At 36.8% G+C, this 17,496-nt stretch overlaps 1 protein-coding gene across 4 annotated transcripts; it reads right to left on the bottom strand.

The window, feature by feature from the left end:
- Positions 1 to 4,655: 4,655 nt before the first annotated feature.
- On the bottom strand, positions 4,656 to 10,452 carry LOC110733203. Of its 4 annotated transcripts, XM_021913210.1 has the most exons (7): positions 10,343 to 10,452; positions 9,933 to 10,244; positions 8,482 to 8,730; positions 8,271 to 8,394; positions 6,226 to 6,512; positions 5,930 to 6,046; positions 4,656 to 5,325 (listed from the first exon to the last, which is right to left on the bottom strand). In XM_021913210.1, the coding sequence occupies exons 1-6, from the start codon at positions 10,423 to 10,425 to the stop codon at positions 5,956 to 5,958; spliced, it is 1,146 nt and encodes a 381-aa protein (XP_021768902.1). In that variant the 5' UTR covers positions 10,426 to 10,452; the 3' UTR covers positions 4,656 to 5,325; positions 5,930 to 5,955. The 4 variants fall into 4 exon arrangements, with proteins under 4 accessions (XP_021768902.1, XP_021768905.1, XP_021768904.1 ...); XM_021913213.1 differs by lacking the exons at positions 4,656 to 5,325; positions 5,930 to 6,046 and adding an exon at positions 7,808 to 7,882 and having other exon boundaries at positions 6,427 to 6,512; XM_021913212.1 differs by lacking the exons at positions 4,656 to 5,325; positions 5,930 to 6,046 and adding an exon at positions 7,808 to 7,882 and having other exon boundaries at positions 6,433 to 6,515.
- Between the last annotated feature and the right edge of the window lie 7,044 nt (positions 10,453 to 17,496).

Here is a 17,496-nt window from a genome sequence, read left to right as displayed (position 1 = left end):
TCTTGTTTAAGTACTAGTACGCTTTGATGATTGTCAAACATCTACCATAACAGAGGATTATAACGTCATCACTCGGGCGGCTAGGTCCGCTTAGTAAGAGAAGCAACATTACAAAACTGGAAATGTCCCCCTACTAAAATTAGGGAAGATTTCTTTGTTGTTTACAAGGCCTCTCGTAGAACGAGACTGTAAAAATGCATGGTCGTGCTCGGATGGATTTTAGAAATCATCTGTTTATTGAGATTCGAACTTGGAATCGAGAAACACTTTTGGACGTTATAAGGATGACAAAATAATCTTACCATATAATTCATGAAGAAGCATTAAGCGACATAAGAAAAAGGCTATACACTAAAAGCAAACTTGTCCTGAAGGACAAGTGGGAGATTGAAAGGAATAGTGTCCTTCGAACAAGTGTATTATTCTAATAGTGGGTTCAGTATTAATAAAAAGCTAATATATTCAGTAAGGTCGAGTGATCGGAATACATGGGTGGAGGCCGCTTCCGATCAAGTATATTAATGCATAATTAATATTACATTAATCTTCACTGAACCCCTCGGGTCATACCCAAGCAGTTAACGAGCCAAAGCGACAAATTAATTCGGAAGGAATTAATGAGTCGATCGAGTAATATTTATTTAGACGTCGAAAATTCAAGCTTAGAGCGTCAAAACTGAGCGTCGGAAGTCGAGTTGAAAAATAATAAAAGATGAGACGACAAAACGGTAATAAATCAACAATGACCAAAATACCCCTAGCATCAAAACATTGAGTGCTAGGAGGTTATCCAAGTTAGCAGCCTGCAACAAGTGCGAGGCTTGCTAACAAGATGCGGCCAGCAACTAGCAGCCGCACTATGTGCGATGCGTGCTAGCATTAGCCCTCCGCGGCAGCAGCCCACACGCATGTGCGTAGGCATGCTGGTCGAGAAGGCTAGCAACATCAACCCGCCTTGGTGCAGGGCTTGGCTGGGCCGAGTAGCAAGCAGCGGCAACATGTGGGAAGCCCACATGAGTGGGTTGGAGGGAGCTGCCAAGTGGCGCAAGGTGAGGGAGAGAGTGGGGAGCAAGTTTGGTCCCCCTCTCTCCATGTGGTCCTCACCTACTCCCTCATATGTAGTTGACACTTGTTGATTTATTACTAGCTTGCTATAAATACCCATAAATACCCAAGTAAGGGCATTAAAAATGATTCTTGAGTAAGAGTTATAAAGGGCATCACTAGTAAGTGAAAACCCTTAAACTCAAGAGTTGGAAAAGGAATCACATTTAGTGAAAGCCTTTGAACTTAATTACTCGGGTTTTATCGATCGGGTCTTGCTAACCCCAAGACATTGGACCTTGCCGGTATTCGTTGGTGCGGGTGGATCAACGTTGGAGGCTTCGTGTTTTCGAAGCTAGCTTTCAAGTAAGAGCCCATTCGGTCAGCCAAAGCACGCTCCAAAAGGTAATCGTTTTATCTTAATTTTATTATTAATTAAAATAAGTTTATGGTTTTATTTATTGCAAGTGCGGTCTTGGTTTTGGGTTTGTTTCCGCGGTGAGTCGGACTGACTAAACCCCAACAAGCTGTAATTTGGTGATAACGCGATTGTGCTGCTGCTCGTCAATAGTGGCTTTCTTCTGCCTGGAATGTGTATGTCTTTTTGTGACATGACGGGACTGCAAAGAGGGATGTCAATCATTCCTTCTAAAATCTTAGAGGTAACATATCTGCAAGAAGGAAATTCGATCACTCCCGCTAAAGTCTAAGAAATGACGAGCTTGTAGGGAGCGATCACTCCCGCTGAAGTCTAAGAAATGACGAGCTTGCAAGGAGGAATTTCGATCACTCCCGCTGAAGTCTGAGAAATGTCGAACTTGCAGGGAGGAATTTCGATCACTAACGCTGAAGTCTTAAAAATGGAGAGCTTGTAGGGAGGAATTTCAATCACTCCCGCTGAAGTTTTATTTATTTTTCTTTTTTTTGGCGGGAATGGTGTTTTTCATGAGTGGGACATGTGTCATCCATCCGAGTCGTCAATTTATTTTTACTTAAGTGACATGGCGGTTTGGTTTTATTTTTGTATTTTTACTCAACCACCTATTTACTCCGTATTTAATTCATTGTCCCCCCCCCCTTTCTTTTTCTTTTTATATTCTTCATCTTTTCATCTTCCCTTTATTTTTTCAAATTTTCTTGTCCTTCATCTTCTCCCAGACGCACGTCGTTCCTCCATTACCCTTGTAAGTTTCCGTCTCCTCTTCTGCACACTTGCTTCGTTATTGTTTCCTTGTCCGTTTGTTTGCTCGTTTTATTTTATTCTTCAGTTTTACTGAATTTTCCTGCCTTTTGGTTGCCGGTTTAAACCTTGTTCTCTGTTTGATTTCTTGGGTCGCCATTGTTGTTGTACGTTGTTGCTTCTACAACCTCTCGTCACAAAGGTACTAACTTTGTACCTTATCTTGTATGTTTATGTTCAATTTTATTTCTTTTTCTGTTTTCCTTCGCAAAATTGCGTCTTTTAATCAATTCTGATTGTCCGCGTCTAATTCTTCCTCTTCTGTTGTTGTATTAGTATTCCCAAATTTTCTTCCTGTTCTTGTGTTGCTTTCCAGCATTTTCTTCTTTAAGAATAAACTAATTTTTGACTCTTGGCACCTTATTGTCTTTCTCTTCTTTCGGGGGCTTCTTTGTCTTTGTAGATCTTTAGAATGTCCGACGCTTCTGACAGTTAAAATTTGAGTGAGCCTCACGTGACCATTGAGTCACACTCTTCTTCTTCTGAGTCTCCCCGTTTAAGTGAGCGCTCTACGAACACTCCTTTTACTTGTCCTGCTTATTCCCCCCTTCCTATTCAAATGGTTATGCCTTTTGACTGTCCCCCTGCTACGAGCAGGACGGGTACTGCCATGGCCTCTTCCTCTTTGCCTGATTCGGGTAGTAGTCGCCCTGCTAAAAGTCGTATGTTCCGACCTTTTCTGCTTGGACCTCGTCCAGACTTTTTCGACCCTTATTGCAAGCGGGAACTGATTTAGGATAGATTGCCTGTGCCCCACCTCACTCATTTAAGGAGGCGCACGATGTGCCATGAGATTTTACCCTACATGGTCAAGGCTAATCCCCATGATGTTTCCCTTATTACCTCATTCCCCATGTTCAGCCTTTAAACAGTTTTGCTTGGCTTGATGACATGGCTGACATGAGTCGATTTGACCATTATGTAGTACACGGCAGGAACGCTGCTACTTCTTTGTCGTTTCCTTCTCCTGCTGCTTCAGGCAGGATGGTTGAGTCTTCTAGTGAGCTCACCTTCTATGTTTGCCAGCCTACTTATGTGGTTGAGCATGATTTGGGGTATTTAATATCCCCAAGTGGACCAATAAGAGAGCGACAAGTGTCACTCTGGGAGGCGTCCAAATGGTCCCTCTAGATGTGTGACACGTTTCACTCAGATATTCCCCCTTTGGAAAAGGCGGCCTTCAAGGCCCAAACTTCAAGGGCGCCGCAAAATGGTGTTGCCCTAATCCCTATGTCATCGTACCCTATGGTAAGACACATTTTCCTAGGACCCTATAAATAGGGAGATTCTCCCTATTATTAGGACAATTTTTTTACACCTCGAACTTTACGTCTTAACCATTAAGGCATTTATTGCTCTCTAAAATAGAGAACACCTGAGCTTGGAATCCGAGCAGATAACTTACTTTCCGCACGTTGATTGTACTCTGATTCCGTACTAACTTACTCTTTGAAGGCGAACCTCCTACCATTCGGAGCTCCTTTTATTTTGTAGTACATACGTCCTTGTTGAATCCGGTCTTGAGCTGTAACTCTCCCAAGGGACACAAAAAACCCTAAAACATTTGGCGACGTCTGTGGGGAGAGTACCTCTAAGATGGCTTTAAAAGAGCAACCTGTGCCGCGTCCAGAGATCAATCGGCCTCTGGAAGAAATAGTGGTCCAGACAGACCATGATTCAGGTGACGATTAAGACATTGAAACCTTTGTGGCCCTAGATGGGTCACTCATCTCTAAGAGCCTCTCACTATAAGAAAAAGGGTAATTAGCGACGGCCAAAGTAGTCGCAAATACGTTGCAAAAATGGATTTGCGACGGATTTGCAACTACTTTGGTTCGTTGCCAAAGACCTCGTCGCAAATCCATTTTTGCGACTAATTTTTGAACAGTCGAAAAGTTAGCGACAGATTTGCAATGCCTTTGCAACTACCATTTAGCGACTAACTTTCAAATTTTAGCAACTAAATTATTGTCCGTCGTAATATATCTGCGACGGATTAGCAACTACAGAGATCAATGTTTTAAGACTACTTTTGCGACGAATTAGCGACTGCAAGACCAAATTTTTACGAATACGAGATTAAACTTTTGCGACTACAGAGACTAGTTTTATTGTGACGGATTTGCGACTATTAAGACTAATGTTTTTTGCGACGGATTAGCAACTACATACGAGACCAAATTTTTGCGACTACAAAACTAATTATTTGTGACAGATTAGCGACTACTGAGACTAATGATTTTGCAACTAACCAATTAGTCTATAAACCAAATTTGTAGTCGCTAAATATTTGCGACTAACTATCAATATTTGAGACCATAACTAAGCGACGACCAATAATAATCACGAAACAAAAAAAGGTACCCACGCATAAATTCAAATAACCAAAATGTTAATTTTATTCAAATATCCAAAATATCAATCAATTTTGTATCAATGTATTAAAAAATAATATTTAACTCATATGACTAATTGTTCCAAAAGTCACCTCCCATATAAAAAAAAGCTACTTCAAACAAGAATTAATGAGAATGTAAAAGACCAGTTGTTCATAAAATTACCACCAAGAAAATAAAAATCACTTAGTTGTATCACGAGAGCGGGTGACTGAAGGCGTAGGAGGCTTATAAGGACGGTAAACTTGTTTTACAAGTGATGCCATTTCCTGCAATGTTTTTTGCATAGCTAATTTTTCCTTCTTCCATGTAGCTTTTTCGATCTCATGATTTTCGATGAACTCCTTAGCACATTTTAAGCTCTCTGCCGCTATTTTTTTGGCTTTCTTCTACCTCGTTATGGTTTTCTTCCGCCATCTTCTTTAGTTCTTCAACTTGAGAACTTAATTGAGAAATCATGGAAGGAGTGGAAGATGATGCAGTAGATTGAGAAGTAGGATCACTCTTGTAATACATATGTGAAGCACTCCCTAAACCGTAGACTTTTCCTTTCTTTTGCCCACCTACAACCTCCAAGTAGACTTTGTCGAGGTTTATCTCAATTCCTTTGTTCTTATATTCCTCAAGTTTTTCCATATATTCTCCCTGCATTAAGATATGTATTAGTAACTATGATCTCAAATGTTAAAACTTAAATAAACTAAATACATTTAAAAAAAAACAATTATAATAAAAATACAAGCAATGACTCGGGACATCGTCCGGTATAAAAACTTGTTTGGACTTCTAAAACACAATTTAATTGTTATCTTATAGTCTTTCATTTTGGACATTAGATCAGTACATAGCAGTAAAAACTTGCCTTTAGATACCATCTGATTTATTTAGATACCATCTGAGTTTGGTTACAAAGTGAAAAGTTAGGTTATGGTCTAAGCAAATGGTATTTATGGTAGTGAGGGTCCAAGCAGTTATTAGTAAAATAATTTATGTAAGCAGTTATTAGTAAAAATTTCGACAGAGTCTCCTTTGTAAACTTAAGAATTCCCTCCTATAGGGTATGGCTTCAAAATAAACCTGTTTCAATTCACATTATGCCATACCACATTAATCATATGATTAATGCCGGCAAATCATTCTCATCCTCCAACTCAATCACACAAACAAATAAACAATCCATTATATCTCCAAACATTAACTACCATATATCTTTTTGTAATCTTAGAAAAATATAGAAGTATACTCATACCATGACTTTTTGAGACTTGTCACCCATCAATTCAACTTCATCATTGCCCACAAAAACAGAATGAGTGCTCTCATAGACTTCAGCAGCAGTTGGTAAGATTCCATCCTTTTTCTTTGCCTTGTATTAGAAGAAGTTGTTAGCACTTAAATAAAACAAGAAAAAATAGGGGGACATAGACTACAGAGCAATTGTAATAAAGACCAGTTATAGTCATCTATATTAGTGGCTAAAAAATTTCTACTTGCTTCAATCTTATATTAAAAATCATAAGTTTGCTGCTAAAATCATACACTTACCATTTTTTTAACCACTTGAGGAGTAGATACGCTACCTTGGCGATGGCCAGGGGAGAAGTTTGACCAGATAACCGATTATCTCTTTCTTGGTTAGAACGTTTCACAAAATCAGGATGCTTACGCTTATTTATGAATTCAGCTCGAACAGTGTCTATCATGAAACTAACTTGCTTATGGAGAGCTATTTTGAAAACTTGGTTCAATGTACCCCTAAGTCGGTCCCCAGCTTTTTTGTCAAATTCTCTCCCAGCCTTAGCATCGAACTCAGGTCTCCAAGTATATGTACGCTGCACATAATTAACAAGTAAAGTAAATTATTTTAAGTCAAAATAGCATATTATACATTAATAATTTTATTTCTGATTTATTTATCATAAAGCAGCCCAACTTCAGATTGTTGTCTCTAACTTCAGACTGTTTTATCTAGCCATGCAGTAAATATGGCCAGCATTACCAAGTGAAATATAAATCAGATACAATTGTGCCATCACTCCAAAAGGGCAATAGAGTATATGCATTAATTTAATAGTTGTCTGCTACCTATATGGTCAGCCATTGGGTGATATCTGTCATCCCTTAAGCATCAAAACACTGGCTAACATGTAGAGCCTTCATGAAGATCAAACAAGATTCTGGCATACTAGCATTGTAGCTTCTATTGTGAAGATTGTAAACTTTCTCTAAATGTCGATTTTACAGGTTAATCTTTGCTACTGATGTAGTAATGCCAGAACATAAGCACATAAATGTTTTCTACTTTTTTATTAGGATGTGAATTAGGCCATGTAATTGTTACAGGCCATAACTTTTGTGGTACAATAGTTATATGAATATGATGATATTTCTTTTAGGAAAATATTTTTTTTGCCACTGAAAATTTCTTTTAGGAAAATATCTAGTATAACAATAATATAGTTATATGAATATGATATGGACTCTTAAGGTCAGTGATCAGTCTGACACTCTGAAGGTCTCTAGTTCGAGTATTTTTTTTCCCTTAACATAACAACTTGAAAGAAATTAAGAGAAAGTGAATGTAGAGTATAATACTTTGATGTCTAAATGTAGGATGGAACTAGGAAATGTATCATATTAACTACGAGTATATTATTAACAAAAGCGGGTATGCAATAGGTTATAGGTGTAGTTGGTAATTCACTAATTTGTATAACGCGAGAATCCAAAATAAGCTAAGTAAAAGCAGAAAATTTGATTATGATATGGTTAGAAAAGTAATACAATTTATTTATGCATACAACTTGGAGGATATGTAGTAGGTTATCAAGGATTGGTGTTTCCATCATTTTTTTGGCATATACATCATACTATTTTTATCTCATAACTAGTGTGTGGCCCGAAATATGCCTCGGGTTGCTATTCATCCGCTAGCTAGGTAAATATATTGAAACGTTTTAATGTCATTTAACTCTTAACATTCATATTGTACAAGGTAACAGAAATAACACTGTCTTGAATGTCTACCACTTACTCACCGGGCCAGCAACCTAAGGTCCATCTAGGGTGGACTTTGCATAAGTAGATCTTTTAATAGAAAAAAGAGCAATAACCACCAACTCATTACCTGCTGCTGCTGCTGGGGTTTTATGCATCAATGTTGATGCTGCTGTGAAGGAGGGATGGGGAGTGGGTCTTGGGGCTGTGATCAGAGATGACCAGGGCAAAATTAGTTTTCAACATAAATGCAATCCATTAGTTTTCCTTTAGTTGGGAGCTCAAGGGAGTTACTTTAAAGGTCAAACATAGAACAATAAATGATCATGATCATCAATCATCAAGAGTAACTCACTTCATCTAGATCAAGCACAACTTGTCAATTGGCATTTAGTCTGACTGATTGGTTCCTAATACCAATGCAGGAGTAAAAAAATGGCTAAATCTACTCTGCCCTAATATGAAATGCTTTCAACATAGAATAGGTCATGCTTTCCACAAAGAATTAGAGAATCAAAGCTGATATTGAAACATGCAACTTCACTAGTTTAAGAGCAATGAATACAAGAGAAAATCTTAAATTCTAAACATACCTTAAACTTAGTGAACCAACGATCCCTAACCATAAGTGGAACCTCAGTAAAATTCATGTATGGGTGGTTGTAGTGTGCCTTCCAAGATTTTGTGACATTTCCACTAACGGTATGGTCATCAAACCTGTGCAAGAAAGATTAAGCAAAAGCATAAAAAATGATAATAAGTTACTAAGACAACAAATATAATACATAGATGAATATAAATGACCATAGCCCATCTGGTGAGAGCTCAATCTTTCCTTGTTCCACTCCATTCAAATTTTGTGGTGCCACATCATTCTCAACAGTAACATCAATATTAGAATTTACTTGTACCCGTTCATTAGAAGGTGGTGGTGTGGGTCGTGTGACCACAAGATTGTCTTGAACAACCGATTGATTATTGGCTCGGACACCGCCTTGATTACCTCCCCGACCAATTTTTGAATTTTTCATGAAGGATTTCATTTCCAAAGAACTGGAAAGATCATAAGCTCAAAAATTAATTTATACATAATAACCCATGATAATTTTTTTTAAAAAAAAAAGTAAGCTCACAAACATGATCAACAAATTTTAAAACATTTTATCATATATAAAACAAATAAGATAAAACACATTGTCTATCAAACAAATAAGCTCATAACAAAGAAAACATATTGAAAACTACAAGCTTTGAAATTATTCTTCTTCTTCATCATCCTCATCATCATCATCATCATCATCCTCGTCATCGCTGTCACTATATCCTAACTCTCCATCAACCTCTTCTTTAGATTCAGATTCAGTATCATCTCATTCATCTTCTTCATGTTGTTCTACCTCTTCACCACCTGAGGCGTCCTCCTCCATTTCATCCATATCCTCGTACATAACACCATCATCATCATCTGAACAAAGGGTTGGGGTCTCAGCAATGTCTACTTGGAAAATTGAATCATCGATTGGGACATCCACAGTTGACCTAGCTTTAGTCTTAAAAACAGCCCACCATTGACTCTTATCTTTCTTTAAGCTTGGATAAGAGGTAAAATACACTTGATAAACCTGATGTGCTAGAACAAAAGGATCATATGCAGAGTATTTCTTAGAGTGGTTCACATCAACTAATCTATACTGCTCATGAATATTCATGCCATTCACTGAATCCATCCAATTACATTTAAAAAAGACGATTTTGAAGACATTTACGGTCCCCAAGTACACCAGCTCAATGACTTCTTCTAAAATGCTAAAGTAATCAATTTCCTCCTCACTTATTACACCCACACCATAATTCATAGTTGCCTTGTGCTTTCCATAATCAAAAGTGTGAAACTTAAAGCCATTGATGTCAAATTGCCTCCATATTTTGACTTGTCTAGACGGACCCATGGCAAGTGCTCGAATCACTTCATCAGTCTCATTAGATTCGATAACCTAATTTCAAATTCAAGCCATTAATTAATAAAATATATAACCTTAGTCATATTTAGGGAATGATATATTGAAACTTGATTGTTAAAACTTACAAAATCCTGAAACCATTTGGAAAATTCATGTGAAAACTTGCTCCAAATATCATGAAGGTCAATACTAGGATATTTTTCCATCATCGACTCTTCAAACTTCCTATAAACCTTAAAACGTCATTTATCTAGCAAATTGCATAAAATAACTACCAGTTATAGAAATTTTTACCTTTCATATTCTCCTAACACACCACAATTAGAAAGAACATAGTGGTGTGCATGCTTGACTTCTTTCGAATCTAAAAACCTTGTTTGGACACCTTTGCCACGACCTTTGCTAAATTGGAATAATTCTGGTATAGTTGAATCTAGATCATCATCAACAACAACATTGCGTCCTAGATCTCTAGATTTCGTATCAACATGAGGTTGAAAGTAATAAGAACCCAAGTTGGAAATCTCTTCTGCAAGATAAGCCTTGCAAATTGAGCCTTCAACTCGTGCCTTATTACCAATTTTCTTCTTCAGATGATTAAGAAATCTACAAAATAAGTTAAATTAACTCATTAACATGTAACATTATAAACCATATAGAAGAAACTTGAAAACAATGGAGTGGCTTGGGAAAATGTATATTACCTCTCAAATGGATACATCCATCTATATTGCACAAGACTACCCACTTTTACTTCATGTGGCAAATGAACAGGTAAATGCTCCATTGAATTGAAAAATGCAGGTGGGAATATTTTCTCCAACTTGCATAAGATTTCTGGAATGTTTTTTTTCTAAACGAGTCACATCATCAACATTAATAGTGTAAGAGCATAGATCGCAAAAAAATTGGCTGATTTCAGTGACTGCTTTCCAAACATTATCCGGAAGAAGTTCTCTCATTCCAACGGGCAACAACCTTTCCATGAACACATGACAATCATGGCTTTTCATTCCATGTATCTTACAGGCTTGCAAATCCACACATCTACCAAAATCAGAAGCATATCCATCTGGAAACTTAAGATCTTTTATCCATTCACACAACACTCTACGTTGTGCTTTATCAAGAGTGTATGGTGCTTTTGGGTAGATCAAGCTCCCATCATCAGATTCAATAGGCTCTAAGCTACTCCGCTTACAATATCGCTGAACATCTAGGCGAGCCTTATCTGTATCAACTGCGGTATCTTTCACATTCATTATTATGTGGATGAGTTGATCAAAAAAATTCTTTTCAATGTGCATAACATCTAAATTATGTCGAATCAACAAATCTTTCCAATAAGGAAGCTCCTAAAAGATGCTTTGCTTATGCCACCCTGTCTTAACCTTTTTTGATTTTGTCGAACGGATTTTTGGATCAATGGACTTTGGAATCTCCTCAACCTGCTCCCATAGTTGATGGCCCGTCAATATTGGTAGAGGCAATCGAGTTTCTACTCTTTTTTTGAAAAAAGCCGTGCGGTTTTTTCTATAAGGATGTGTAAGAGGGAGAAATTGACGGTTACTATCAAACCATGATACTTTAGAGCCGTTGTCTAGCCAAAAAGATCTATGCTTGTCCATGCAGTATGGACAAGCCATCTTTCCCGATGTAGTCCAACCAGATAACATCCCAAACGCAGGAAGTCACTAACCGTCCATAAAAGGGCAGCTCGTAACTTGAAATTTGTGTTTGTGGATACATCATATGTCATTGTACCTACTTCCCATAAAGATTTCAATTCGTCAATCAAGGGTTGCATGTACACATCCAAGTTCCCTTTTAGGTTTTTAGGACCCGGAATGAGCAAGGATAAAACATAAACGACTTCTTCATACATAACCATGGAGGCAAGTTATATGGGGTAACAATTACTAGCCAACAAGAATATTGCCTTCCAAATTTTCCATGTGCTGAGAAACCATCTGTGCATAGACCCAATCTAACATTACGGGGCTCACTTGCAAAATCCTTGTATGTGTTATCAAGATGTTTCCATGCTTCACTATCACTTGGATGGGCGAGTGTTCCACTTACCCTAGGATTTTGTGAATGCCACTGCATTTCATGTGCAAGGTCTTTGGTCGCATAGAGCCTTTGCAACCTTGGCGCGATCGGGAAGTAGAATAACACTTTGGCCGGCACACATTTTCCACGACAAGTCTTCTTATAACGCTCCCCCCCCCCCCCCGCATTTTGAACACTTTTCAAGGTGAGCTTTATCCTTCCAAAATAACATGCATCCTTTAGGGCATGCATGTATCTTCTCATGAGGAAGTTCAAGGCCCTTTACGACCTTTTTAGTGTCATAGTACATCTTGGACATTGAATTCTCATCAGGAATTACTTCACTAATGAGCGATGAAATACTATCGACACATCTATGGGGCAAATTGTATTCACACTTCAAGCTCGTAATCCTTGAAGCCATCTCTAAAACAGATAATCGACTTCCTTCATACAATGGTTTTTGTGCGGCTACTAACATCTCAAAAAACTTAACTTGAGGATTAGGTTCTTCTTCAACATTCCGAATATCTTCATGCATTGGATCACCATCAACTTGACCAAATGCATCAATAATCATGTCAACATACGGATCCGGCGGCTCATATGATGCTTTTAAAGAATCAAAATCCTCTCCATGACAAACCCATTCATAGTAGTCATTAAGAAATCCTTTTTTATACAAATGCTCTCTTACACTTTCAACATCTAAAAAAGGACCACTTTAACACTTTGAACAAGGGCATCTGATCTTTGAAGATTCTTGAAAATCACGGTGTTGTTTAACAAACTCAATAAACTCTCGCACGCCAATTATGAACTCTTTTTTTAGTAGTCGACCTTCTAATCTCTCATACATCTATTTTCGATTCAATTTCTCCATGATCCTAACTGTTAAACGACATTGTTAATCATACACATATATGTAATATAGTCTTCTTATATATGTAATATATTCTTATTATATACGTTAGTTAGTTATTTAGGCAATTACTTAGAAGACAAAAGAATGATAAGCAAGAAAAGGTGCAGTAGTTAAGTCATATAGTGTATACACAATCCTTTTTCTTTATTTTGGAAACAATGGAAAAAGAAGTGTTCAATATTCATTTTGTGGGAAACATAAATATAGAGAAACCAAAAAAAGAAACTTAATAGGAAGAAAAAAAAAGAAACTTAATGCATCAGTGTATGTATCCACAATTCGCATGTACTTATAGTGAAACAAGGAGAACAAAACAATGATAGGTACAAATCAATTTATTTTACCAAATCAGGGAACAAAATTTCAGAACAGCGGAAACTACATACATCAAAATATGAAGCATCATATATATGAGAATAGGATATCTAGAGTTAAGGAAAAATATAAGAAAACTAATCTAAAAATATTATATAGGGTTTTAAGTCAGTTTTTGTCAAGGGGTACAGTTGGAAAATCTGAAAAACATGGTATGCTAGTAAGGGTTGTTTTCCTTGGAAGTTTTATGCAACATCTTTGCTCTGTTTCATACATTTTACTCACACAACTGTAGCCTATTTAAAGGCCTAAATTCTGAAACATAAGTTATTATATGTATTAAAATTAATTTATGTTGACATTTGGATTTTTATTTGAAGTAGTAGGTGATGTGTTATCTATAGTATCTATGTGACATCAACCTTGGCCATTGAGAGGAGGAGAGATGAACTGAATTAGACCTAAGCTTAATTGTAACTGTAATGTGAAGACAGTATGTACAAAAAAAAACAAAAAACAATATTTCTTGATTCGCAATTGGCAATAGAAACCAAATTAAAATAAAAAATTGAACAAAAAAAACTCAATGATAACCCTAAAATTCGCAATTCCTAATTCTAGTTACTTACTACGTATTATTTTTAAGAATAACCCCTTATAACCCATAAACATAATCGAGAAATACTAATTCCTAATTCTAGTTACTTAATTCGTATTATTTTCAAGAATAATGCTCGCGTCTGTGATATTATCAGATTAAACCAATTTGCAATTCAATCAATAATTAGATTAATATCAATTTGCAATAGAAACCCAATTAAAATAAAAAAAATCGGACAAAAAACTCAATTAACATACTGTTATTCTAGCCCCTAACTTGCTGCCCCACAACTCAATTAACTAACACCTTATTACAAGAGCGTAATAAGGAATAACTTGCTGCCCCACAATTCAAATTAGGAGCAATCTCAATTAACATACTGTTATTCTATCCCCTAAGTTGCTGCCCCTAATTTGCTCTGATTTTATTATGTTTTTGATCCTAATTTGCATTGTGGTTATCCTCATCTAATGGCCAAGGTTGATGTCACATAGATGTTGGGAAATAAAACCTGATTTGACAATGACAACAATACACCTTATTCAACCCAGATAAGAAGATGAGGGTAGTGGGAAATGTGAGGATATCAAAATCAACATACGTAGTATGTAATTAACACTATTAAAAGTTACTTAGTCAAGTTAACAGTGAATGACCAAGAAACTTGCATGCTTAATTACAAGTTCTTCACCCCTGACTCTCTGAGTCCTTACCCAAGTAGTTTGCACAACTCACAACAGCTATATGTTCACTACAGAAACCTGAAGTTGAAATGCATAACTCCAGCACCAATTCGCTTTAATGATTTGCTAATATATTTAACTTCATAATAACTCCAAACACATATCCAATCCAAAAGAAACTCCAATTCTCCAAATAAGTGATCCATGATTACACATTATATAGAGGTGAAGTGAATTCAGACCAAGCAGATACTCAGAACAGAATGAGTGAATGCATTTATGCATTCGATGCCAGGTCAAGGTAAATTTTTATATCCAATTGGAATAACTTGCTGCCCCACAACTCAAATTAGGAGCAAACTCAATTAACATACTGTTATTCTAGCAACCACCCACAACGGTTGCCATGACAACTAACCAGCAGCAAATTAGGCTAAAAACATAATAAAATCAGAGCAAACAAGAATTCAATTATCCTCTAATGAACTGGAATTCAGAGCAAAACGAGAATTCAATTAACAACAACCCCCCCCCCCCCCTTCTTCATGAAATATACTTGTATATATTTTACAAATAATAGTTAAAAAAAGGGGTCGAAATAACTAGAAATGGGATTTTTACATTGAAAATCATTAAGGATTTTTGCATACTCAATCAATTTTGATTGATTTTTAATTAATTGACTTCAATTAGACCATGGAAACCAAATTAAAATCAATAATTGGACCCCAAAAAAAAATCAATGATAACCCTAAAATTCATAGTCGACAAATTACAATAAGCGAAGGGTGGAAGGCATTTAAACTTACCTGGGAAGAGACGTGGTGGCGCAGTGGAGCTAAGGAAGATGAAGAACGACGGTGAGGGGCTGAGGGTTGATTCTCTAAAATTAACCCTTCTGCGTGTATTTTCAGAGTGATTAATTCTTTTTTTTTTCTTTTTTTTGTTTTGTTTCACGAGTTAAATGATTAAGGGTTTTTTTTTTGTTTTTTTTAGGAAGAGTATGATTGTTCTTGTTTATGAAGGTGAATAAGAGTATAAGACTGATTGATAATTCTTGTTTTTTTTTGGTGGCAATAGCCTTTTTTTTGTTTTTTTAAGGAATAAGGGGTTTTTTTTATTTTTTTTTATTATACTAAGGTTTTTTTTATTTCTTTTTAATAAATATTAAAAATAATAGAAGCGACTACCGTGTTAGTTGCAAATTATTACAAGAGCGCCGCACATTAGCGACCGCATAACAACTATTATAAATTCGGTTGCAAATTTTGTGACTACTCGTCTTTTTCTGTCGCAAAAATATTTTTTGCAACTGATTATTATAGTAGTCGCAAAAATCAGTCGCTAATTAACGACCGCATAGCAACTACTGCAAATTCAGTTGCAAAATTTGCGACTACTCGTCTTTTTCAGTCGCTAAAATTATTTTTGCAACTAATTATTATGGTAGTCGCAAAATTCCGTTGCTAATTCACCTTTTTCATGTAGTGTCTTTCACAAAGATAGGCGGGAGCGCAATGCCAACCAAGTGGGTCCGAGCAGGCCCCCTGGACAATCGAGTAAGCCCCTAGGGCAGCCGGTTGATCCCTCCCAGGCGGCAGGATCTACCCCATTCACCCGCGATGAGCTCATGAAATTCTTGAGCAGCCTCAAAGGTGAAATTAAGGATCTAATCAACAAACAGTCGGCTGCTCCCAGAAAGGAACGGTCGACCACTTTCCCGGAATGACTCTAGGAAAGAAGAAAGGAGTAGCCATGCAAACAAAATTATCTAGCGTTCCTAAATTAGATACTTTTGGACTTGGTTTTGAACCGACTCCGAAAGACTATAAGCAAACTCGAGAAAAAGGCTAATGCGCAGAGAAATGCTTGTACCTATAAGAAAACAATCCTAATAGAACAATATCCCCACACTAAATAGACTATTCATAAGAGAGGGTGAAGATTATCCATGCTATGAATCTCCCGAGCCCTTTGTCAAAGATGGAATAAGAAAACCTGGGTTCGAAATCTTCCTAGATTGCCACTTCTTAGATACATCCCAACTCCTATCTATAAGGAGAAAGCACTTCCATGCTTTGACTTCAATGTCATGGGACTTCTTTTTTGGCACGAGAAAAATGAGCCAAAATATATTGAAGACAACTCCGCGCTCATTTAGACAGCACTACAAAGTGAGAGCTTTGACCCCTCAAAGCTTATCATTCAAGTAGAGGGACTAGTCCTGGGATGGCGAAAGACTATGAAGGTGACTACACCAAGCGGAAAAAAGATCTCTATCACAACAGGATAAGGACATATGTTCGAAGAGTCATCTGATTCAGAGTCTGAATCTGAGTCTTCCCCTATCGAGTCTTCAAAACCTTTAGCCATAGCACCTCTCCCTAGCTCTTCTACTTTAGTGTCTACTCCTATGATAGTTAGTAGTCAAGTCCCAATGGACCATTCTTTATTTGATGTAATGGTTTCCGAATTCAATAATATGTCTTCTTTCACTTACTCCTCGTGTCATTCCTTAACTCAAGATGACGAGCATTTCTTAACTAACAATTAAAGTGACAAAGAAATAATGGATGTTTCAAAAGATCCAAACATTAAAAGAGATGTTAAAATCGGACTAACTCTTACTAAAGAAGAAAGAACCGGTTTAATTAATCTACTAAAAGAATTTATCGATGTATTTGCTTGGTCATATAAAGATATGTTAGGAACAAATAGATAAATAGCTCAACACATAATACCACTAATTCTAGGAATGAAACCTGTAAAACAAAAGTTACGTTGAATGAAACCCGACGTAGCTCTTAAAATAAAAGAAGAAGTTCAAAAACAAATTACTGCAGGTTTTATAAGGGTATCTAAATACCCAGACTGGGTTGCAAATGTGGTGCCAGTTCCCAAAAAAGGATGGAAGGGTAAGAATGTGTGTTGAACAAAGAGATCTAAATAAGGCAAGTCCAAAGGAAGACTTCCCTTTACCACTCATCGACATTTGGGTAGACAATACGACAAATCATGCGCTTCTCTCGTTTATGGATGGGTATGTAGGATACAACCTGTAGACACCCATTTGTGTCTCCCCAAAACCAAACCCTGTGATGAGTACCTTTCACGTCGAATCATAATCAAATGGAGTGAAAGTGTGGAAAGTTTAGTGTTGCGGTTAGTTTTTATTTCTTTTGTTTCTCTCTATTTTTGAAATTAGGTGCGAGACATCCAAGTAAGTACTTTAATTGATTTTATTGATATTATGATATTGAAATCATGTCTAGGTTATTATGA

The sequence above is a fragment of the Chenopodium quinoa genome, unplaced genomic scaffold (genome assembly GCF_001683475.1).
Source record: "Chenopodium quinoa cultivar QQ74 unplaced genomic scaffold, ASM168347v1, whole genome shotgun sequence".
Lineage (NCBI taxonomy): Eukaryota > Viridiplantae > Streptophyta > Magnoliopsida > Caryophyllales > Amaranthaceae > Chenopodium > Chenopodium quinoa.
Note: the sequence above shows the minus strand (reverse complement) of the source record. Positions and strands in the feature narration are given on the sequence as shown.

Bases quoted from the DNA above. Each gene is read 5' to 3' on its own strand.
- LOC110733203 (XM_021913210.1), bottom strand. From the start codon at position 10,425: ATGGAGCATTTACCTGTTCATTTGCCACATGAAGTAAAAGTGGGTAGT. The intron at 8,731-9,932 runs GTAAAAATTTCT...TGATCTTTCCAG, and splicing joins GTGTTAGGAGAATATGAAAG to TTCTTTGGAAATGAAATCCT. The intron at 6,513-8,270 runs GTATGTTTAGAA...AATTATGTGCAG, and splicing joins GTTGGTTCACTAAGTTTAAG to CGTACATATACTTGGAGACC.